A 23,572-nucleotide genomic window follows, 5' to 3' on the forward strand; every position below is an offset into this window, starting at 1 on the left:
TTTAAGCATTTATTTATTTTTTAATCCTAAATCCACTCAGTAGTTTATACCTTTGGGTAAAAGTAAAAACTCTCTTTCCTAAGTCTTTCTATATGTCTTTCAAACACATTCTGTCTCCCCACCCCAGAAAAAAACAACAAAGCAAGGATGGTGCTTTCACAGATTTGTGATGGTTCTGACTCACATCCAGCACCCACCCAGAGTTTCCTAGTAATGCAGCTGGAAAATAATCCAAGCCATCTCTCGAGGTGCCATCTCCCTGTAGCACTGCTTGCAATAAACTTAAGAATATGGTTCCATATTAGTGGTTAGCATTGAGTGAATGCACCAAAAAGTTCATCGTCAGTACTTTATTGACAGTAAAGGGCTAACATTAAGAAGCCCATCTTCAGGGCCTTGCTTAGCCTTACTAATCTGGGCAGTGCCATTCCCTCTGGAAAGGCACACTATTGCTCACAAGACTGGGTGCCACAGCTCAGCGGGGGATGGTGTCATTTACTGAGCCACCATAAACAAAAGTGCCAGTAGTTCTCCTCCTGCTTAGCACTTAGAACTCTTGCCAGGTGCAATGGGATGTATTAAGCCACGCTGGTGAATCAAGGATTGTTATCCCCATTTTACTGACTGGGAAACTGAGGTACAGAGAGGTTAACAGTGATATTGTGAAACATTCACTGACTTCTTAGAACTATGTACAGTAAACCACTGAAATCTCTGGGGTCATTGCCCAGAACTAGCCCTGTATTTTCCAGTCGCCTAAAGTCCCAGGGAATTCTGCATAAAACAAACCCTGTATTTTCTATTACCCTGAAATCCCTGGGAGTCCTGCCCAGAGCAGCCATACTCTTTCTATCTCACTGAAGTCCTTGGGGCTCCTGCTGAGAACTTGTCCTGAATTCTCTACTAGATGCAGTGACCTAAATACAAACACGCAAAAAAAACCCTAGACTCTGCACTAGCTACAAGACATAGGGCCTGATTCCCCACTGCATTACTACAATTTGACACCAGTGTTATTCTATTGGAGCCAATGTCTGTATTTATTTTCAGACCTGGTTGTGAAACTGTTTTGCTCTTTTCCAACAAGCAAGTCAAAGTCTGGGTATACCAGACACGTACACTGAAGTCTAGCTCTAATGCAGGTCACCTGAGTGCTATCGTGTGGCTGACTGACAAGGAAGAGCAGATACTGTTGTCTTGAGAAGAAGGTTAAAGCACTTCCCGCAGCCAGTGTACAATGGGAACCCATCCATTTCCTAGCCTCTGTAGAAAAGTCCGCCCTGAGGCAGCTGGGATTCCAATCCGGCCCTTCAGAAGGGGATCCTCTATACATTTTAAGGGCCAGATTCACTGAAACTGGCAGGGGAAGCCTTGGCCCCATCTGGAATTCACCCCAAGGAAGAGCAGGCTGTCTTACTGCTGCTATCTTCTACCAGGGGTTCCACATAATGAGGGTGGGGAGCAGCTTTACATGATGCTCTGGGTTCCACCAGAATCCTGCCAACCCTTTAGCAGCTGAACCAGTGCATCCTTTGCCTGTCCTAGCCGCACCCCCTGGCCAACCGGTGCCACCCACAGTTTGCACCATGCTAGCCCCCTAACTGAGGGGAGGTTACTGATGCTTTTCACTGTCACAACCTCCTCCAGGTGGACTTTCTGCTACTGGGGGCCTTTGCCAACACAGACCCAGGGCTGAATCTGGTCCTTGCTACTTGTGAGTTATTTATTTGCTCACAACTTGTCTAAGTCCCACAAAATTAAGGGCTCTGAATCTTTGCTGTAGTAAGCAGGTAAGGATTATCTTTATGGGGAAGTGTGAATGTGCACACCCAGGAAGGAATAATACTGCTTTGCACAGTGGTACGGTAATGTACTAGAGGATTCCCATCCCTTAAGAACAAGAGGACTGGATATAGATTTATAAATATTGATTGGTGATTTCATGTTCATCTGGACAAAATGACAATAAAAATATCAGCACTGAAAACCATGCCCCCTCTCTTTCTGTCTCTCTCTTTCCTTTCCCCTTTCACCCTGATCTCTTCTCTGGCTTGCTCCCTCTGCCACAACATGAAGCACGACTCTATTTCACAGTAATCATAAATTAATTTAGAGCCAGCAGCCCCACACAGAACCAGGCAGAGGTGTTGAGGGAGATGCTGCACAGAGCCATGTGAGTGGAGCACTGGAGGCTGTGATGCGGGAAGATGTTTGCTGTTTCACTGAAGTGCCGGCTAGGGGTGATGAGACGGAAGAATAAAGGTACAGTGGAATGGGGGCGGGAGCAGCGTACTCCTGTCTGAAAGAGGGACTCAGAGAGGACCAGTTTGAATATTAACTTTTTCTTAGGTAGACAAGAGAAAAAATAATGTATAGCCTGTGACTGATCTGCCCCGTTGGTGTGGATTGGGGGGTTATTTTATTTTTCTATGTATAATATGTTTTCAGGGGAGATCATTTGACTTGTGGATTTTTATTTTGTCCAGCTGTTGTGGTTATCATTGCAATAAAGTAGATTTAGATGTGCCTTGGACCCTTACAAGAATCCCTCACGCCCCCATAAGGGAGTTATTACTTTGTAAAGACAGGCAGTTTTGTGTTTTGCTGGACTGCACAGCATTGTTTGTCAATTCTGATGTTTGACCCACCTGCGAGCAGCTTCTGGAGGGTGGTTGGGAATAGAGAACTCCAGGAAAGCTGGGACAGAGACATGTCAATAGAGTACAGGGGAAATCTACTTCTGGGAAGAAATCCCACTGTGAAACGAGAAGCTAAGTAGATCTCAGGCAAAATCTATTTCCAGGCATGGATGGGTTTCTCTTCCTACTACTTACAATATCATGCTAGACAAATTTAATGAATACATCTGCTGAGCAAGTAGACCCTAGCTGCAAGCCTTTTAGTTTTAATAGTATTAAATTGATTTCAGAACTTCGCTGATGGAGTGACACAGTTTTCCTGGCATTGTAAAGTCCTGCAGTTGCTCTTGTGCTCTGCAGCTGGCGTTCAGTTCAGTTTTGTCTTGTTTTTTAAAATGTCTAATATATTAATGGATTGAAAAGTTTTCCTATAGAGTGGAGGCTATACTTCACCATATGAGCCTTTAAGGTGGTCAGAAATGCCAGGTATACCTCCTGCCGATCAAAGCCTGCTTCACATAAAGGAAAATGACTTGCATTTTTACAAGGACCCTTAAAGAACAGTGGCTTCTAGAGGCTCACTGTAACTTGGATATTATTGATTTCAGGCATCCTGGGATGTACAAACTCAGCTTTTCCCTCATTTAGAGAGAGCCTTATTGCCTGGTGCAGAGAGTTGATGCATCATCGGCATTTTGAACTCTGTCAGGACACCAGCAGGCACTGATCTGTATTAGCAATAGGGGCTATATTTTATCACATATACATCCATGAACTAGATCAGCGCTAGAGTCTACAGTCTAACTCCCGTGCACACCTTGTCCCTTTAGCAAAAGGAACTTATCCAGATAAAGACCCGAGTGCTGTGGCTGCTTTGCTCTGGCTTATACTGTAGATCAGAGCAGCCTGAGGGGATGTGACCACAGCCGGGGATGGGTTGAGCACACAGATGTGATGGCCATGTGCCCAATGCCAACCACAGTGAGGGGAGTGACACAGCTGTTAAGCCAGCTTGACCCCACTAGTGGATAATAATGTGTAGTCTGTGAGGTCATTCTTCCAGGGCCAGTTGTGCAAGCTTTACCTTCACTTTGGAGCCAGTAAAGCAGCCTCAGTGTGACCCAGGAATAGCCCAAATCCTACATCAAAAATAAGAGTTTCCTTACCTGATAACATCTTAGGAGTCTGACTTTGAGAGTCCTGAGCCCCCTCTACTGTCATGGAAGTCAGTGGGAGTTAAGGGTGCTCAGCATCTTGCAACGTTTGGTCCCAGATTATTAAAAATGTACAGATTTTATTTTAAGCCATTTGCTTTTTACAATTTATGCCTATGTTTGTTTGCTCATTGCACTTCTGTTTGAGCGAAGAACTAACCTGGTCAGTTCCAATGTCGGCACATAGTCGGTTTCATATGCCTACTCTCATGCACCAGTAGCCCAGCTCTGTTGTTTGTATTCAGGATTCCAACACTGGAAGACATTTAGAGATCCCTGGATCCCAAATACATCCAGTGTTCTGTTTAGTGCAGTTATTCAAGGGGAGAGTTTGGTCCCTGGGTATTAGCTTTTGAAATTCCCCTCCTTCACCCCTCCCCCTTTATAAAGAAAAGCCTCTATTTGGGTCTTAAAATACTTGAAAAGGTCAGTTGAATGAAACCTCCTAGCACAGTTTCCTCTGACATAGATTGTAAGGAACACTAGGAAACACTCCTAAAGCAGAGGGAAGGGTAACGGTATGCTGTATGCTAGGGCCAGCTAAGACTGGAAATGAGCCAATGAAGTTTAGACAAAATGTTACTCCAACGCTACCATAAAAAGTTTCCCCAGCTTTGGTTAAGTTGGAGTTGGTTTGGATCCCCTGCATTTCTTACGTATAGCTTTAAATATGAGAATCACTAATCTGGTGCTAAATAGTTCTGCTTTGATCAAGGATTAAGTTGAGCTGGAACTTGCTTTCGGGTTAGAGCTTTCAAATGAACACACATGTGCAGAGTCTGTTACCCAGTTTCTGTAAATTGGGATATCTGGTTTAAAGTTAAAATAATCTCCAAATGATAAATATAAAAAATGAATGAGCCAAAATTTAACAAATCAGTGATATCACCAATGTGATGTATCCAAGAACTAGTAACTGATATGAACTGTACCAGCAAGGAATGAACTGTGCAGTTTGCCTATCCATAAATGCACTAGTCCAGGAGTTCTCAAACTTCAATGCATCACGACCTCCTTCTGACAACAAAAATTACTACACAATCCCAGGAGGGGGGACCGAAGCCTGAGTCTGCCTGAGCCCTCCTGCCCTGGGCATTGCCCCGGGCTGGGAGGCCAAAACCAAAGGCTTCAGCCCCAGGCAGGGGGCCTGTAACCTGAGCCCCACCGCCCAGGACTGAAGCCCTCGGGTTTCGGCTTCAGCCCTGGGAGTTGCGGCTCGGGCTTCAGCCCTGGACCCCAGAAAGTCTAAGATAGTCCTGGTGACCCCATTAAAATGGGGTCGCGACCCACTCTTCTCTAGTCTTTTCATACTTTCTAACTGTCTGTTGCATCCCTGGGGATGCTCAACCCTGCATGAGACATCTGTCAATCCCAAACCCCATACCCCTCCCCAACAAATCAATCAGTTTACTTCAAAGAACAAAGTCTGTACAGAGAGGGAGAAATATCCAATGTAGCCAGAGAAGGATGTGTACATGACAGCAGCAAATATACCTCCCCAACTCCATCACATCTATTTATCATTTAACTAAGGTGTTTATGTAACCCACTGTTCCATATGTGTTCCACTCTAGTGGCAGGCCCATACTGGATATGAGTCTACTACAGCTACCAGCTGGAGGAGATATTCCTTCAGCTCAAGTGGCTGAGGCAGATATTTTCAAGAGTATCATTCCTGGGTTCAGTCCTCAGCAATGACCCATAATAGCAACTGTCAGATTTAAACTGCATGATATTGAGGGTGGTTTGTTGGACACACCAGTTTCTTCTAAACTAATTGTAATTCCCTCTCCCCAGATAGACTCTTCCTCCCTCTCCTTTCCCCCCTCTCCTCCTTCCTAGTCACACACTTACCCTGAGACACTCTTCTTCCAAGCAAGAAAAGGAGTACTTGTGGCACCTTAGAGATTAACAAATTTATTTAAGCATAAGCTTTCATGAGCTACAGCTCCCTCCAATGAAGTGAGCTGTAGCTCATGAAAGCTTATGCTCAAATAAATTTGTTAGTTTCTAAGGTGCCACAAGTACTCCTTTTCTTTTTTGCGAATACAGACTAACACGGCTGCTACTCTGAAACCTTCTTCCAAGTGTATCTCATCTTCACTCACCAGGCAAACTCTCAGGCTCTTCTTCCCAAACTAATCCTCTGGCACCATGACCTGCGAGAAATTATTCCTCTTAGCACACGTGAATGCCTGTCTTCCTTCCATTCCTGAGCTCTTGATCTTCCCTGGCAAGAGAAGCATCCCAGCTTAACCCAGCAGGCATCTGGCTGGCACCACTACTGCCTACTGCTCTGTCCCTGACTCACTTCTGCAGCCATCCATTTTCTGGCAGGGGAGCCCAGATCCCGGGTTTCACTTGACCCTCTACAGAAGGTGCTGCTTAAAAAACTGATCATTTACCACATGAACCTTTCCTCAGCATTGGTGTATTTTCCATTCCAAGAATGGAAAAAACTGTAGCTGCCATGGTGCAAGCATCTCTTTTTTTAAAAAAACAAGGGTCCCCTTTTGACAGTGAATACTGTAGCTGTGCTATTACAGTACGTCCATCTGCCAGGCATTTCCATATGACCTTGTCTGACATTCAGCCAGTCGCCAAATCTGGCCTAAATTCTACTCTGTCTTGGTTTCTCTGAGTTGTTCTTAAGTTACTAAAGTGAACTGACATGATTTTATAAATAAATAAAACTGTTAGAGATACTAAATCATTAACAAGATACATGTGTAGGCTTGAAAAATACAAATGACTGCAATTTAAAGGTGAACTAACTGACTTCTTATTTACTTCCCACAACCTTAGCCCAGACAGCTGGGTTGTCTTGTAAGAGCTGATAGGATCACGAACACCTGAAGAGATAAAAGTAACTGCATTCCTTGTGCTTTTGGTGTTAGTGGTGTCTTCACCTCTGGCAATGGAAATCCAAAACCCTGAACTCATTTCTATATTCTATCATATTCTATAATTAAAGGAGAAATGTATTTTAAAATATTTTATTTAAAAATATATTTATTTTTGTCATGTCAAAGTCTCCCTATGTGCAGCACTAGTGCTTTGGGATTTTATTGCACTTTGTCACTATAGCCTGTCCTAAGTATTCAAACGCTGTCACTCCGGTCCTCCAAAATCATGAGATTTTGTTTTTTAAAAAAGGGGAAGGTTCTTTCTCTTTGCCTTCTGGTTTATGAATCGTTAGGGTTCACTCAGGTCACATTTACAAGCTTTTCTCTGAGACCATCAGGACAAGAAACTTCTTTTTTTAAAAAATAAAAGCTGAGACACACAATCAAATTACTATAGGAGCTTTTAAAAAGAAAAACACACACTATTATGAGACTCAGGATGTCGTTGTGGGAGGTGGCAACACTGCTATTATACTGAGGTCCAGGTTTTCAAACAAGTTATGTTGTGCTCATAAGACACCTAATTTGTCCTTTAGATAAATTTACAAATGTCTGGAATTGTTCCACCTTCATTCAACATAAGAAGAGGTCAAAATTGACTTACATGTTATTTGTGTGAACGTTGTCACTGAAAGTTTCCTCCAGAGTCAGTAACAAGCCCATCTGACCTGTTGCTTTATTTGCTCTATAGCATCACCACAATGCTATATTGAGGCTGTGCTACACAGCAGACTGTGTTTTCTTATATCAAGACTGGTATTCTCACGCATTAAGAATTGCTCACTGCAGAGAAACTGGAAATATCCCATTAAAAGGGACATGTCATGATAGGGCTCATATCTGCTTTAATTTCCACCATGGTGCTGAGTCAACATTTTTTGTTTAAAAAATAGTGAGCGTGAATAGAACTGTCTCCCCAAGGTACTTACAGGTCCCCCAATTTGATAGCATCTGAGCAACTAACAGTCTTGAATGCATTTAATTTCACAACGCTCCTGTAAGGGAAGCTATTGTTTTATAGGTTTCAGAGTAGCAGCTGTGTTAGTCTGTATCCACAAAAAGAACAGAAGTATTTGTGGCACCTTAGAGACTAACAAATTTATTTGAGCATAAGCTTTCGCGGGCTACAGCCTACTTCATCAGATGCATAGAATGGAACATATAGTAAGAAGATATATATATATATATATATATATATATATATATATACAGGAAACTGAGGCACAGAAAAGCTAAGTGTACCACAGGATGTCTGTGGCAAAGCAGGGACTCCCGAGGTCTCCTAATTCTTAGGCTAGGGCCTCAACCAACTCTTCCTTTCTTATATACCTTCTCTTCAAGGGGATCAGAACTTTGCAGGGTTTGACTTCAGATGAATATTTAATAGCAGGTGACATCTCTGAAGCTGCTACAGTTAATATTGGTGGGGTCGTTACTTCTTCAGCAGCAAAAGCAGGATATCCTTAAACATGGGACCAGGGAAAATGATTGGAATCCAAGCCAGCGATTGGTGAGCACATTAGCTGCCCTCTCTTGATTCTGCTCTTGTAAGCATAGCTACACTTCAGCACTTTCAATAATTCATTAATAACTAATGGCTGGGCATGTTTTATTTATGTCTACTAATGAAGCCAATTTTTCAGACTGATGGAGAGGCCTCCCAGGTGAGTATCACCTGCGCTATACTATCCACAGCTCCCTTTGCCCCATTCTCATCCCTAGTCTTCCTCTGGGCAGCAGTGGCAAAGAGTATATTACTCTGTTACACTGGTAATCAAATTAAAGGAAATAAAAACTTGCAGCACTGAGGGTGAAAGAGTAAATCCTTCTTGAAGTGAGATGGAGAGACAACTCCAGGATGCAGGATACTGCATCAAAATCTCTTTGGGCAAAATTGTGGCGGAGCCTATGTGCCCAGACTGGGGGGGTGATAACCTGCCAGACTCCCCAGCACAGTCTATCTGGACTTTGGGTCCAGGGGCAAAGGAGTAAGAAGATGTGCTCCCCGCACCTCCATGACACATGGGTGGGTAGTGGGTGCAACCTTGGCTCTCACCTCTCCAATGTGCCAGTCAGCACAGCTGAGCCAGCATCATAATTTGCTGTTGACCAACGCCAGCAAGGGGCAAGAAGGAAGGAAACTGTGCCTAAGGCGTGTCTGTAAGGCCCAGTGATTTCCAGGAGCGTTCCTGCAGGGGTGCAGGTTACACACTACCCACTGCTCAGGGCTATGCCTAAAGCTAGCCCCTGTATTTTCTGTTGCACATCAGAATCAGAAGCCATATTTCCAAGGGGACTGAATGTGGGCACACAATCTTGTGGAAATGTTGCATGAACAGGAGTAGCGCATGAATACTTCATCTGCACATGCAAATAGGCTGGATCAGTTAAGTGTTCTCTATGCATAAATGCGAAAAAAGGAAAAAAGAAAGATTGAGATCGCAAATCTTTAACAGAATGTCAGTGTTTAATAGATGTCACTGCCTGGCTCTCTAATCCATTTGAATACACAAATGCAGCTTTCAAGTGCAAAAGACTTACATGTGGAAAATGGTGCATGCAAAAACATAAAGTAAAAAACTGCACATATAATGTTAGATTCTGCTTTTGTAAAGTGGTACTTCAATGTCTCCACAGTAATTTAGCACAGAAGAGATTGGTGCTTTCTTTGTAATATGAGCGAATATATCTGTAGAATTTTTTTTTAAAAGAAGCTTTTAAAAAGTGGTGATTGGGAGCCATTGGATTGATTCACTAGCTACTCACCTTGGGAGTTCTGGGTTCAGTGAGTTTTGTGGCCACAACTGAGGGTCCTTAATGGACCTTAATTTTCTGTGTAAAACAATTACCCAATTTACCCGGTTGAGAATCTCTGTTCAAGAAAGGCCCAGGTCTGAAACAGCAAGAGAGGTTGCATGTCAGGACTAATCTACATTGGCAGAGCTTTTGAGGGCCCCACGACTGGAATAGCAAGGGGCTGGCTGCAGGTCAGCATTTGAGACGCATCGGCAGAGCTGTGTGGGGAAACTTCAGAGTGCCTGTTTCATGATGTCAGTCCCTTCTACCATGACTACACAAATTCTCTATCCAAAGCTAGGATGACCCACTTGATTTCTGGCACAGTGTCAGCGCTTTCCATATTGGAGAATTCATGATGAATTCATGCATTGGCAGTATGTGACTACAAAGTCCCTTGTCATGTGGCATGAAAGTGCCATTGCCTACCAGCGAGAGGAGGAGTTGGTGAGAGGTTATTAAGAACAGAGTGTTTTCTTTAAATGCTGTATGTGGAGGGCCACTGAGACCCAAAGACACCGAAGCAAACCTAATGATGCTCAACATTTCACGCAGATGATATGTATATGTAGGCTTGACAGAATTCTATTTTGATTTTTTTATAATCTCGACGGATACTGTGAATGTTTATTTTTAAACATTTTTTAAAATGTTAATTAAAATGTTTGCACTTGTGCAAAATTATGAGTTTTAAGCATTTCTTTTGGGGTTTTATTGATTTATGTTTTCACAGTTGTGGGAAATTATGGGGTGGGATCAGACAATAATTAGTTAACAACTGTAGGGTGTTGAGATTCAAAACGTTAAAGTCTGTAACCATTAAAATACAAATTGTCAATGTCCCATGTCAAAATATACAAAGTCAGTAGCCTTAAATCAACTGTAATCAGTTCTCAAGCAGCATTTTTCTTCCTTTGCCGAGCTGTACTTTATTATCATCATCAATGGAAATATTTTGTCATCGGTTTATATGTGTACAGTGAAATCAATGTTTATTGACATCTACCAATAAAAATCTAAATCTTCCAAGCCGATGTATATGGTAGATCTGGGGTAAAAATTTCAAAATGTCCATTAAGGTCCTAAGAACCAATCGTTAGTAACTCCTAGGCATCTTAGGCACATGCCCATCTATGTCTTTAAGTTGCCTAAATACCTATGAAAATATGGCCCAAAGTGATTTGGCAGCCTTGTCCCCTTTTCAAAAGTGATTTAGGCACTTAAGACTTACATCCTAACTTACAATGAGGCGTAGGCTCTGAAGTGCTGATTGTCAGATTTCAAAGGTATTTAGGCTCTTAAAGATGCAGATAGGCACTTAGAGGGATTTTCTAAAGTGCCTAGTTAGTTAGGTGTAAATGCCATTAGTTTCAATGGGAGTTAAGTGCCTGGGGAGGCCACTAGCCGCCTCTCTGCATGGGTGCATGTTATGGGTTAGATTAAACCTCTCTGAAGCTCAGGGTGTGACCACTGCCCTTAATTTGGGATACAGCAGTACCCCATTTATCCAATCAAATAGGGATCAGGGCCGGATTGGATAATCAAAAATCCAGTTAAATCGGAGAATGGGAAAGTGCCATGCAGCAGCGCCATCTAGAGGCCACAGGAGAGATCTGCCCCTTCTAGATCTGTGTGCACTGGTTGTCCGGTTAACACGCAGAGCCCGCTAATGGAGTGTCAGATTAACAGGATTCTACTGTAGTTATAGGAAACAATTAAGCTCCTTTATGTAACCAGGTAGCTGAAGCAATAGGAGCACCCCCAAAAACACAGGCACATGGCAAGGCTTGGGTTGAATCTTAACCTTACAGCCCAATGGGTTTCCCTGGTATGGCAAACACAAGGGGCTAGGGTATTGGTTGGATTGGAGCTGTGAGAGAAACAGCAGAAAGATCAGAGAAGCAGTGAGAGAAGGCACCAGGGAAGCACTAGCCACAGCCACCACAGCACTGGTAGCATGACCCTGAGCAAACAGCTAAGAGAGAGGGAGAGAGAGCTTTTGGGCTGAGTGCTGGCAGAAAGAGGCTTGGAACTGTGAGTAAAGAAACTATCTCCAGTTGTTTGATCCTCCTGTGGTCAGAGAAACAGGACTTTGGGTGCATTCTTTGTAAATAAATAGGATTGCATTAAAGATACCTGATTCCACATAAATTTCTCCTCCTAACAGAAATGGCCCACAGGGGGAACTAGACTTTGATTAACTGCTCAGGTCAAAAAGGGGTAACACACGTAAATGCCTTTGAAAATGTGGCTCCTGGGCCCTTTTGAAAATTCTACCCCAGGTCAAAATGTTTTCACTGAAATTTTTTTTTCCCGACAAAAAATACATTTTCTACCAAAATGACAAATTTCACCCCAGTTTTCAGATATATAAGTGGGAAATAATAATAATAAAAAACAATGAAAAAGAACCAGTTATAGGATTTGGAGACTGTGAGGGTGTTTTGTGTGTGTTCTTGTTGGGCTGGGGAAAGTGGAAGGGGCCCCTGTGTTATGGGTGTGCCAGGGCAGCATGTCTGTCCTGTGTGACGTGGAAAGCCCTTAGGAGAAAACACTGATGGTTTATCGATGTCTGATGGAAACTGACAAACCAGATAACTGACTGTAATTAGGAAGTGAAGAGCCTGGCTGGGAGTTGAGAGAGGTATATTAGCAAGGCTGGGGTAAATGAAGAGAAATGAGCTAATGGCAGAAGTGAGCAATATAGGGGCTGTGCTAGAAAGGGGGATTGATGTGGTGAAACACACACACATGGCTAATGAGAGGAACTATGAGAAGAACTACCTTCTTATGCTGAGGGGCAGTTCCTCAGACTGGCATATCCTGGTCAGTGTTGCCAACTCTTGCTATTTTATCACGAGTCTGGTGATATTTGGTGGTCCCACCTACTGCAGTGAGGGATTAGGTGAGAATCTCATCTTTCATTTAAAAACATTTCTAACGCTCATGATTGCAGAGAAAAGCTTGCAGACATGACCCCTAAAGACAGAAGGATACATATAATTTTTCACATTCTCATGATTCTAAAGATAATCTTATGATTTGGTCGGGGGGGGGGGGAGAGGGAGCGTCTCCTGACTTCTGATTTTTGAACACTTACAGTTGACAATACTACCATTCTCCACCTGCACCGTTTCAGCCACCTTCTGTTTTTCTTTTCGCAGTTCACTTTGAGTGATATAGACCAATTTTGCCCTTTCAAAATATATGTATTGATCCTGTGTCATGCACCATTGGCAGTTTTTCAAAATAATGATAAACCCTTTAAGTGGATGATGTTTAGGGATTTTTTTAAAGGGGGATCTATAACCCATGCTGAGATTATGGGCCAAATTCACTGGTGATGTAAATGGGTACAACTCTTGTTAATGCAACTGCACTTGCTTATCTGGACTGTAGGCTCTGGGATGAGGACTGTCTGTTAGTTGTCTGTACAGTGCCTTGTGCACTGGGGCCCTGATCTTTGACCAGGGCAGCCAGGTGCTATTGTCATACAAATAATACTACTAATAGTAACCCCAGCCATGAATTTGATCCAATGGCTTCAGGTTTGTCATTCTGGAAATGTTAATTGATCTTAGTGTATGGGAAACCAACTTTCAGGGTTTATTTCAATGAGCAAAGGCTACAGAACTACCTTTGAGAAATGCATTATGGACATTGCTTTTATCCCCCGGGAGTATACAGCTTTTCAAATAAAATGTCACATGTAAAAGAGGAAAGCGTGTCAGAATGTGGAAAGGATTTGGAAAGTCTGACAGGGCATAAAAAAATAGCCGATGTCCATCACAGAGCAAGAATGATTTGATCATAGTCCTGGGAACTAAGAGCTCCTGAGTTTTAATTCCCGCTCTGATTGCTTCTGTGACCTTGCACAAGTCAACCAGCCTGTCTTATAAGATTTGAAAAATAGGAGTAATAACAACTACCTGCTTCGTAGACGTGTTGGGAGGACTGATTAATGATTATAAAGTAATTCTCAAATGAAAATTTCTGTTTGATGGCTAAACTACAGTATCATTATCTTTCTTCGTCTGAAGTATTTCTCACTTCCAGAAAGAGATATTTGTTCATTGATAACATTTGTTGGTGTTTCAAAGTAGCTTTCTGGCTGACTTATGGTGTATCAGATGGAGTATGGTGTGTTAACATGTGTCATGCTCTGGGGTGCAATCCAGACTGGTGAGGGGTCTGCCCTGCAAGCCTGGGTCATCAGCAGGGATTGAACCTGGGGCCTCTTGCACCAAAACCATGAACCTCTAGTATGAGAGCTGAAGAAATAGAGCCCCTTACACCAAAAAGTACAACAATATTCCAGTGCTTCCAGCCCCAGAGGACCATTTGCTTAGCCCAGGTCAATTGCAGCTCAGACTTCACACCAAAGACAACATCTGTAGCCAATCCAATGATAAACTATCTAAAGATTTATTAACTAAGAGAGAGAGAGAAGAGTTATTTACAAGGTTAAAGCAGGCAAACATACACACACAAGTGAGTTAAAGTCTTAGTTTCAAAAGGGAAAAGAAGCTTCTGTAATAAGCAAGCTCTATATGTCCTTTAGAGCTAAGCCAGGTTAAGCACCTGGGAATGCCTTGCTTATGCTCAGAAATCTTTGCCCCTCAGAGGCCAAGCAGCATGAAGAGATGTAGTTCCTTCTTGTCAAGGGTTTTATTCCCTTCCCCCAGAGTTCAAGCTGATGAAACAAGTTCATCTGCATGTCTCCTCTTCATGGGTGGGGGGAGCAATCAGCAAAGTCTTTGGTCCCCTGAAGTTTTGCAGTGGTTTGTCTGGTGTCTATGGGCCTTCTTTTGCTGGGCAGGAGATGACACCTCTTGTGGAAAACTAGTATTTCCTGCTTGGTAATGCGTCTCTCCTGCCTGTGGGGTTTACCATTCACAGCAAACACCTTAACTGCTACCTTATAACATGGGATACAGCTACTATTGGTGAGACTAATGCAGGCAGCAACTCACAAGCGTTTCATAAAGTCTAAATGCTAAACACGTTTTTATAACTCTAATCCCTGTTTAACTATACTAACACACAGGTGATGCAGGCTGGTTTCCAGCTATGCATTTGTCAGTGTTCAGTGAGACCTAAGGGACCTTGGCATGAGCTGGCACCTGGTCAGCGAGCATCACAAGGGGTGTCAACATTTTAAACTGTATTGGGATGACAGGCAGAGCTGCAATGGGAACATTGTTAGGTTGTGACGTGTAAACGGCTGCTTTCAACTTGTCTGTGTGTGTGTGTGTCGAGACAATTACAGAGCTGCTTGAAGCTAATGCTAACCAGATGCCGGGGACACCATGTCTTTCCCTCCCCTGTCTTATTTTCTGATTTTCAGCCAAATCAATAGGCTTCTGCCCATTGATGCCAAGAACATTCCATGAAATTTCGGAATCAATCAGATGTGGCATTCAACAGCTAACGCGCTACAGACAGACAAAATGAGAAGTGCCCTCGAGTTGAGTATAGGGTCAGCCAGTGATCTTCTGGATGCTGGGAAAAGTGACATCCATTGTACTCAGAGAGCATTGGCCATCCCAAATTAAAACAAACCAAAAAAGAACAGATCTGAAATATGCGACGTTGTGGAAAGTCAATGAGATCATTGCCAACTAATGTACGGTCTATGGAAAACATACAGAATCTTATTGTGAGAGGGAAATAATGTACTTGGCTGATAATATTGTTTGACAGGAGTCATTTAAGTACAAAAAAATTCTCCAAACCTTCCAAGATGCCAGGAGCCCAAGGGTCAACACAGACAATACATTCTGGGTATTATTTAAATACATGACAGCTTTCGGTTTATAATCCCAAACCAAACTTGTGTCAGAGGTTTGATTTTTTCCATTGTGTATGGACAGCCAGGAAGTTAAGCGTGTGTCGCATATTAAAAACACTTGACCTGAAGTCAGGGTTACAGACTTCTCTTCATAGCACAGATTTTTGTTCAGTGTGTAATGACAGCAGTGCTGTGCCACTGCCTAGACACCTTACATCCTGTTCTGCGAGGCTTTGCCGAACTTTTCTAAGTCTGTGAACAATATAAAGCAGACTGGGTGCCATCACTCAAAGAAAGCAAGGAAATGTCTTGATCTATTATTTCCCTGTCATCTGTAGAACTTTTTTTCAGCATCTGTCTGTCTCTCATGCATATGAATTATTTAAATCAATATTTCAAAGTCACACTTTTGCAGACATGAGCAAAAATGGTTCGATAAAGTTTAAGAATCTCCATTCAAAAGAGGCTAACCAAAAGGTATGCAGCTTGAACCTGATGTAGAGGATCCAGGCTACCCCCAAATCCAGTCTGCTTACTCTCCCCAGATGGCCTGATAGTGGTATTACTGAGAATGATGTTTCCATATTAGGAAGAGGTGTTAAAAAAGGCAGATACTGAGCACCCTCAATTCCCAGTGCAAACAGAGGGCACTCAGCACCTCGCAGGACCAGGACCATAAGACAGGACCTTTTTGCTTCCTGGCTAGTTTAAGGGTTAGCATGAAGTTCTCTATCTGAGTATTTTTCCTAAAAGAAGTGTTTCAGTGCTCATATGTATACATGTCATTCTAGGCATAATGAGACCTATTATTAAGATTGCCTAACATTTTGTATTATGACTGTTTGTTTTCAGTTGCTTATAACTCTGTCAGACTTTAAAATCTGGCCTGAGATATTTCAGATATTTTTGGAAATGAATGAAAAGTGTGACAAAAACAGGTTCTTTTGTCACTGTAAAAACATTCCCTGCCTTTTTTTTTTAAACTGCCAAAGCAGCTCTGTGGTTTGGATTAGGGCCTTGAAGTTTGGCAGGGGGACAATCCTGTGGACATAGAGAAGCCTTTTGCTGTTCCCATGAAAATCCATCCAAAGCTGGCTTCATTAAAAGCAAAAATCACTATTTGCGCATCCACAGTAGAACTTGTACAATGTTCTGTCTCAAACGCTGACTTGTTACCATGCTCTACCCATGCTCCCATGCCTCTCTAAATCTCCAGTATGATTTTGAAGCATCATACATGCACAAAATAAACCCCCAGACCCAGCCAAAATGAATCCTCTTCCTCTGCTTTTATTTGACATTTGGTCTAGAAACCAGAGCATTGGCTTGGGAGGCAAAAAATCTAGTTTTAGTCTTCCTCTGACTGGCATTAATAATTCTGTGTGTTTCACTGCCCTTTTGATAGATGTAAGCCTCCTTCCCCTGTCCCAGTGAAAAATGTCTGAGAAGGAAGCAGGTTTCAGTTTCATGTTTTCCATGAGTTGTTATGAACCCAAGTGAATAGCATAATGTTTCTATTAAAAGTTGGGGACAGGACATGTCAATAGCATTAGATAAGGTTTCAGCATTCAGCTGAACTGAATTTGTGCTCCCAGAAAGATATTTAAGCTGATGGAGACCTGAATTTAATAATAAGGCTATAGGATAAGCACTGAGGTCTGTATTTTGTCTGTTCATAATCTGGCAAGGGGAATGTTGCTGCAAATTACAGGAACAAGCACAAAGCTGAACAAGATTAGCTTGCTGTAGGCTAAATTTAGGGATATTTTCTAATGAGTGCAACGATTATGGTGGTGACTGGTAGCACTAGCATTGCAATAATTGTCTGATAACACAGACACTCCCTTAACTTCTGTTCCTTCCCCAGATGCATAACACCAAACCTCCCATTTTAATAAGGAGAGCTCTGTCCCCTTGCTGTGTGTCCTGTGCAGGGATCTGGAAAAGGGCAAACAGATTGATACACATGAAAGAGGACTCAAGGTTGGCAGTGGGATATCGAACCTGTTCCAGATTAAATCAATGGCAAATCTCCCATTGTCTTCAATGGAAACTGGATCAGGCCTTAGATCATTTATTCAAATTCAGCCCAGGTTAGAAGAGTTTAAGGGGCAAAAATCATGGCCTCTCTACTTCCCCTGCCCAATCCTTTGTGGGCATGGAAGGCCCAAGAAGCAGTGGAATTTAGTTTAGCTTTGAGCAGGAGGTTGGACTAGATGATCTCCTGAGGTCTTTTCCAACTCTGATATTCTATGATTCTATGACTATGTTGATCCACCAGCCAGACCCCAAGCTTTTCCCTAGATTCACAAGGTTGGGAGGAGAGTGAAGTAATTGGTTTTTCAGTTTCACAGTTATTTGCCAGAGGGAGAATCCTGCACTGCAGAAGTGGAATGGTGTTTCCAGCTTTGTGAAACTAGACTATGTAGATTTCAAAATATAATAAAACTGGGAAAATGTAACATGGTGAAAAATGTTTTCAAAATTCTGCCATGTTTTGGCAAAAATTCGAGTTAGGTAAAATTCCAGATTTTCACATTACAATATCTCAGAGTATAGAATGCAGAGGCTATATCTATTAGGTAACAACCTGTCAGCTCAAAGGAAAGAATGACATTGTTTGCTATTAAAATGCTGACACTTACCAGTTGAAAGTAATTAGTGTTATTGGCCATTCCAGCAAAACCCAAGTAACTAATTACTTTCACATGTGTAAAGGCAATGTTTTAATAATACCCACTGTAACATCCCTGGGCTGAACACAGATCTGATGCTATCTAATGGTATGATACATATGTTCTGACCCTTGAAATCTGTAACCAAGATTATATAGGAAATGTATCCATCTTAAAGAGACACTTGTGATAAAGATCATATATTTAAAAAACGCTCTTACCTGTGTTAATAACAACACCTTAGATTATTAAAACTGAAACAATCAAATCTATTTTACACTGCTTATGTGGTGTTCATTTGCTTTTTGTACCTCACAGCTTGGACAGTGAAATTTGACCAATCGGTTTTACGCGCTAGTTCACATGCTTTAGCATAATGTTTAGGGCTGGTTGAAAAATTTTGAACTAAACATTTTCCCATAGGAAAATGAAATTTTCTTGAAAGAAACATTTTTCCATTGGAAAAGATTGTGTCGATGGAAAATCTGAATGAAACGTTTTGTTTCAGGTCAATATTAATTTCTGTATGAGCTGCCATGTTGCCTCCTGGGAGTTGTAGTTCCAGGTCCCCTCATGCCCCATTCTCCAATATAGGTTCAGCTCACTGGCCAGAATTCATCTCTCATGGTGCATTATGACCAGCATGGTTGAGCTGCTATGATGTGTCCTGAGAGACTTTTCATTTTGCAAAAATTTTGCTATCTCGATGTTGCATCTGCTTTGGAATAAAAACAAACGTTGAACCATTGGCATTTCCCCCAGGACAGAAAATCTGTTTTTTCCATCCGCTCTAACAGTGTTATAGTCGCTGAGTTTTTCAACACTAGTGGTGAATGTTTAAAACAAAAAAACTATTTTCAAGGTCCCTCCCCCAGACCCCATCCCCTTGCCCTGTAAGGTTTTGTAAAACTTTTTCTCCTAACAAAGTATAAATATCAGGACCTAAATTAATGGATGCTGTCCCTTTACATAAATGACCCTTGTATCATGTCATGCTTCCTTGGCTGTGTCTGCCATCTTTTGTCATTGTCATACTTTTTAAAATCCTGTCATATATTTGAACTTCTTCAGCAGGTTGAGTGTTCTGGAGTTAGGATTGCATCTCAGTCCACAGCTGAAGCTTGCATGCTGAACTTTTTTCCTCTTCCTGAGTTCACTCAGACCCTGAAGGTTATTTTAACCTAGTTTTGTGTGTGTAATTTCCTTTTCTTCCTCTTTCCCCTTTACATAGTACAGCCAGATTAATTATGAAGCCAGAGAATTCTCCAGCACTGTATAATTCAGGGATTAATTATTGATATGCTGTGGACTCCATTCCTTATTTAAAAAAAAAAACAAACCCACACACTTTGAACAGTCCCCAGGATAGTCTGTCTGTATGTCAGGTGTTTTACAGGGTTTTTAAGAAACACTCTACAACTCCCATTCTCAAATAAATGGCATGTCGTCAAGAGCCATTATACCCAGATGCCCATCTCCACATGAGGGCACAGTGCCATTCAACTCCTAGAGTCAGGCAAAGAAGCGGCTCTGTAGCCTAGGGAGGAAAATGAGCATCTCTACTGATAACGAGTTATTATCTATATCAGTTAAAGCCCAGAGGTGTGGGGGTGGATCAGGGCCCCATTGTGCCAGGTGCTTTGCAAACCCATGGTAAAAAAAAGGAAGCAATTAAAAGTCAATATATTCCAACTGTCTAGGTATTTATACTGTATTCATTTACCCATGCAGTTACCAAAGGTACCTCCTGTGCTAAGTGAGGGGGAAACAGTGGTCATCTCAGCTCCCTCTCTACAATAGCTGTTGGCAAATGCTCTCTTACCTCAGTATTCTCTGTGATTAAGTTCCATTCAGGCCATACAGACTCACTGAACCATCTCTTACAAGCCTGCCAATACAACAAGAAATAGGTACAAGATGTGAGACCAATAGCACAGGCCTTTCTCATTGGAGAAGCCCTCCTCACCCATGGGAGTATATTTCCACAGTGGTCCTAGTTAGAAAACACAACCATGGGCAATTAGCAAACCTAATACATACTGCCCTTCTATATCGAACAGACCACATCTTCTTATGCCCCAGAACTATTGGCAGGGTCTGCTGTTGGGGGGGGGGCAGTTTGACAAATTTACCCCAGAATGAAAAAATAGGGGGAAAATCATTCCCTTTCCCCCTTCTTGTGATCTAAAACTGATCATAAAAATGAGAAAATTGCAGAATGCAGGTAATTTAAGTATCAGTGTTATATTCATGTTCCCTCTGCAAAGCGAGAGTCGCTTCCCAGAACAGCTGATCTCTTGTGCGTTTTCTTTCTTTGAATTTGCTCTCATGCTTTCTGATGAACTCCTTAATACCCTGAAAACGGCCACTGCTTATGCTCGTCACCAAGCAATAGTTATATTAAAAAACAAAACAGGTCTAACCTGAAAAATTCAGGTACTTGTGCACTCAGAATTTCTGTTCTTTTCTGGCTAGACCAAAAGCCTAAAAACTAGGGGACTAGGATAAAGCCCTTTCTATGTTTAATATTAAATAGTAGCCTGATGTATAGACTGGTTTGAAGAGTAAGAAGCAATTCCAGCAGATCTGCTCTGATTATAGTGAATTAAAATGATTGGAGTGTTCTAGATATTTTTATGAAACATTTAATTGGGAAGAAATCAAGAATCTGGGCTTTTGCCATGCCAAATCATTTCAGATTGTGTGTGTGTGTGTAAAAAGAAAAGGAGTACTTGTGGCACCTTAGAGACTAACAAATTTATTAGAGCATAAGCTTTCGTGAGCTACAGCTCACTTCATCGGATGCATTTGGTGGAAAAAACAGAGGAGAGATTTATATACACACACACAGAGAACATGAAACAATGGGTTTATCATACACACTGTAAGGAGAGTGATCACTTAAGATAAGCCATCACCAACAGCAGGGGGGGGAAGGAGGAAAACCTTTCATGGTGACAAGCAGGTAGGCTAATTCCAGCAGTTAACAAGAATATCAGAGGAACAGTGGAGGGTGGGGTGGGAGGGAGAAATACCATGGGGAAATAGTTTTACTTTGTGTAATGACTCATCCATTCCCAGTCTCTATTCAAGCCTAAGTTAATTGTATCCAGTTTGCAAATTAATTCCAATTCAGCAGTCTCTCGTTGGAGTCTGTTTTTGAAGCTTTTTTGTTGAAGTATAGCCACTCTTAGGTCTGTGATCGAGTGACCAGAGAGATTGAAGTGTTCTCCAACTGGTTTTTGAATGTTATACTTCTTGACGTCTGATTTGTGTCCATTCATTCTTTTACGTAGAGACTGTCCAGTTTGGCCAATGTACATGGCAGAGGGGCATTGCTGGCACATGATGGCATATATCACATTGGTAGATGCGCAGGTGAACGAGCCTCTGATAGTGTGGCTGATGTGATTAGGCCCTATGATGGTATCCCCTGAATAGATATGTGGACAGAGTTGGCAACGGGCTTTGTTGCAAGGATAGGTTCCTGGGTTAGTGGTTCTGTTGTGTGGTGTGTGGTTGCTGGTGAGTATTTGCTTCAGATTGGGGGGCTGTCTGTAAGCAAGGACTGGTCTGTCTCCCAAGATCTGAGAGAGCGATGGCTCGTCCTTCAGGATAGGTTGTAGATCCTTGATGATGCGTTGGAGAGGTTTTAGTTGGGGGCTGAAGGTGATGGCTAGTGGCGTTCTGTTGTTTTCTTTGTTGGGCCTGTCCTGTAGTAGGTGACTTCTGGGTACTCTTCTGGCTCTGTCAATCTGTTTCTTCACTTCAGCAGGTGGGTATTGTAGTTGTTACTGGCTTCAGGTCATAAGCAGTGTAGGGAATGGATTGATAGTTAAAACTGCTGAAGTTCACAATGGGATCTAGAGTCTTTTAGCTCTAGATCAGCAGGTCAAATCTAGCCTAGAACAGCAGTGATTGATGTCATCACCATCTGAAGGCTATTTGGTGCTATATGTGAAATGAGTCAGTAGCGTCAGTCCAACTTCAGTGGGAAACAGGGCTAGTGTCCACATCGCACAAAGCTTTGTGATATGTATGGTGACCAAACAGCAAGTGTGAAAAATAGGAACAGGGGGTGGGGGTGGGGGGTAATAGGAGCCCATATAAGAAAAAGACCCCAAAATCTGGACTGTCCCTATAAAATTGGGACATCTGGTCTCTCTAGTGATATGCTATAGCTCAATGAAAAGTTTTGGGCTTGATACAGGAATTACTTTGGCTTGTGCTATACAGGAGGTCAGACTACGTTATCATAATGATCCCTTCTAGCCTTAGAAGCTATGAATCTCTGACCCTATAAGTGCAATTAACACTATGTAGTTCCCTGTACCTCCTTTGGAATTCTCAGCAGAAAGCCAAGGACCGAATAGGCCACGGAGCCTGAAATCCCCTCAAACTACTGCTCCCATCCAAGGTAAGATCCAGTGAGGGAGAGAGGCATGACTGCTGCTATGTTATACCTCTTCTGTGGAGAAACGGAGGGCTTGAGGGCACCATTTTCAAAGTTGATTTCTAAAGTTAGGCTCCTAAACACATACTGTACTTAGGCACCTGTACTGTAAGTGGCCCAATTTTTAGAAAAACACACTCATCCAATCAGTTGGTAGATCCTCCCCTGGTGTAAATTGTTATTATAAGTCAGTAGAGCTATGATAATTTACACCAGCTGAGGATCTGCCCCCCGGTCACTTTTATCTCAGTGGCTAAATATTTGTTTAGGATCCCAGCTTTAGACACTGAATGTTTGAAAATGTTGGCCTCAGTCACTGGGGTTGCCAGTTCAACTCCCCTCACTGATACACAATGCCCGTAAGAAAATAGCTGAAAACTTTTCAGGGCTGAAGGAAAAGTTCAGACTTTAGACATGAAGTTCAGAGGCAGCCCTGGAGGGTCTACTCCCTGTGCATTCTGGTGTCATAGGCAGGTGAGGTCCAGGTTTAGATCTCTCCTTTTCCAGACCTGCAGGGGTTAAGCCTTTGGGGAGGGGACCGGAGGAGCCACTCATGCCACTGTAATGCAACTCTGGACATTGCTTAGAGCAGTTTTGATGGGACCTGGAGGGAGTCCAGTGCAACCACTCCCAGCCAGAGGGTGAGTTGTCATGATGTGACACTTGAGGAGTAAATGGGACAGAAGAGTGGAAAGTGTGTGTGATCAGGAGCCCCAGAACACCCTTTCCATAGGAAAAAACCTATCCATGTGAGTCAGTCATTGCACTGAGTCAAATTCCTGAAGGACACCACAATTATTGATGCAGTAGTCAAAACTCCTTAACACACGGTATGTTTGCAAACAACCAATTTCTCTGAGTCTTTTACACTAGCCCAGAGTAACACGGTATGGCCAGGTTTCAGAGTAGCAGCCGTGTTAGTCTGTATTCGCAAAAAGAAAAGGAGTACTTGTGGCACCTTAGAGACTAACAAATTTATTTGAGCATAAGCTTTTGTGAGCTACAGCTCACTTCATCGGATGGATGAAGTGAGCTGTAGCTCACGAAAGCTTATGCTCAAATAAATTTGTTAGTCTCTAAGGTGCCACAAGTACTCCT

At 42.4% G+C, this 23,572-nt stretch overlaps 1 protein-coding gene across 5 annotated transcripts in view; it reads left to right on the top strand.

Moving 5' to 3' along the window:
* The window catches only part of GRIP2 (glutamate receptor interacting protein 2), a 490,758-nt gene that overhangs the window by 268,479 nt on the left and 198,707 nt on the right, over window positions 1-23,572 (top strand). Inside the window, exon 1 of one of the 5 annotated variants that reach the window (XM_043519665.1) lies at window positions 2,151-2,262. The exons of the other annotated variants lie outside the window; for them this stretch is intronic. Within the exon in view, the coding sequence (XP_043375600.1) occupies window positions 2,208-2,262 (55 nt within the window). The 5' untranslated portion in view covers window positions 2,151-2,207. Of the gene's footprint in view, window positions 1-2,150; window positions 2,263-23,572 lie in introns of those variants that run through there. 5 annotated transcript variants of the gene reach the window in all.

The sequence above is a fragment of the Dermochelys coriacea genome, chromosome 7 (genome assembly GCF_009764565.3).
Source record: "Dermochelys coriacea isolate rDerCor1 chromosome 7, rDerCor1.pri.v4, whole genome shotgun sequence".
In the NCBI taxonomy this organism is placed as follows: domain Eukaryota; kingdom Metazoa; phylum Chordata; order Testudines; family Dermochelyidae; genus Dermochelys; species Dermochelys coriacea.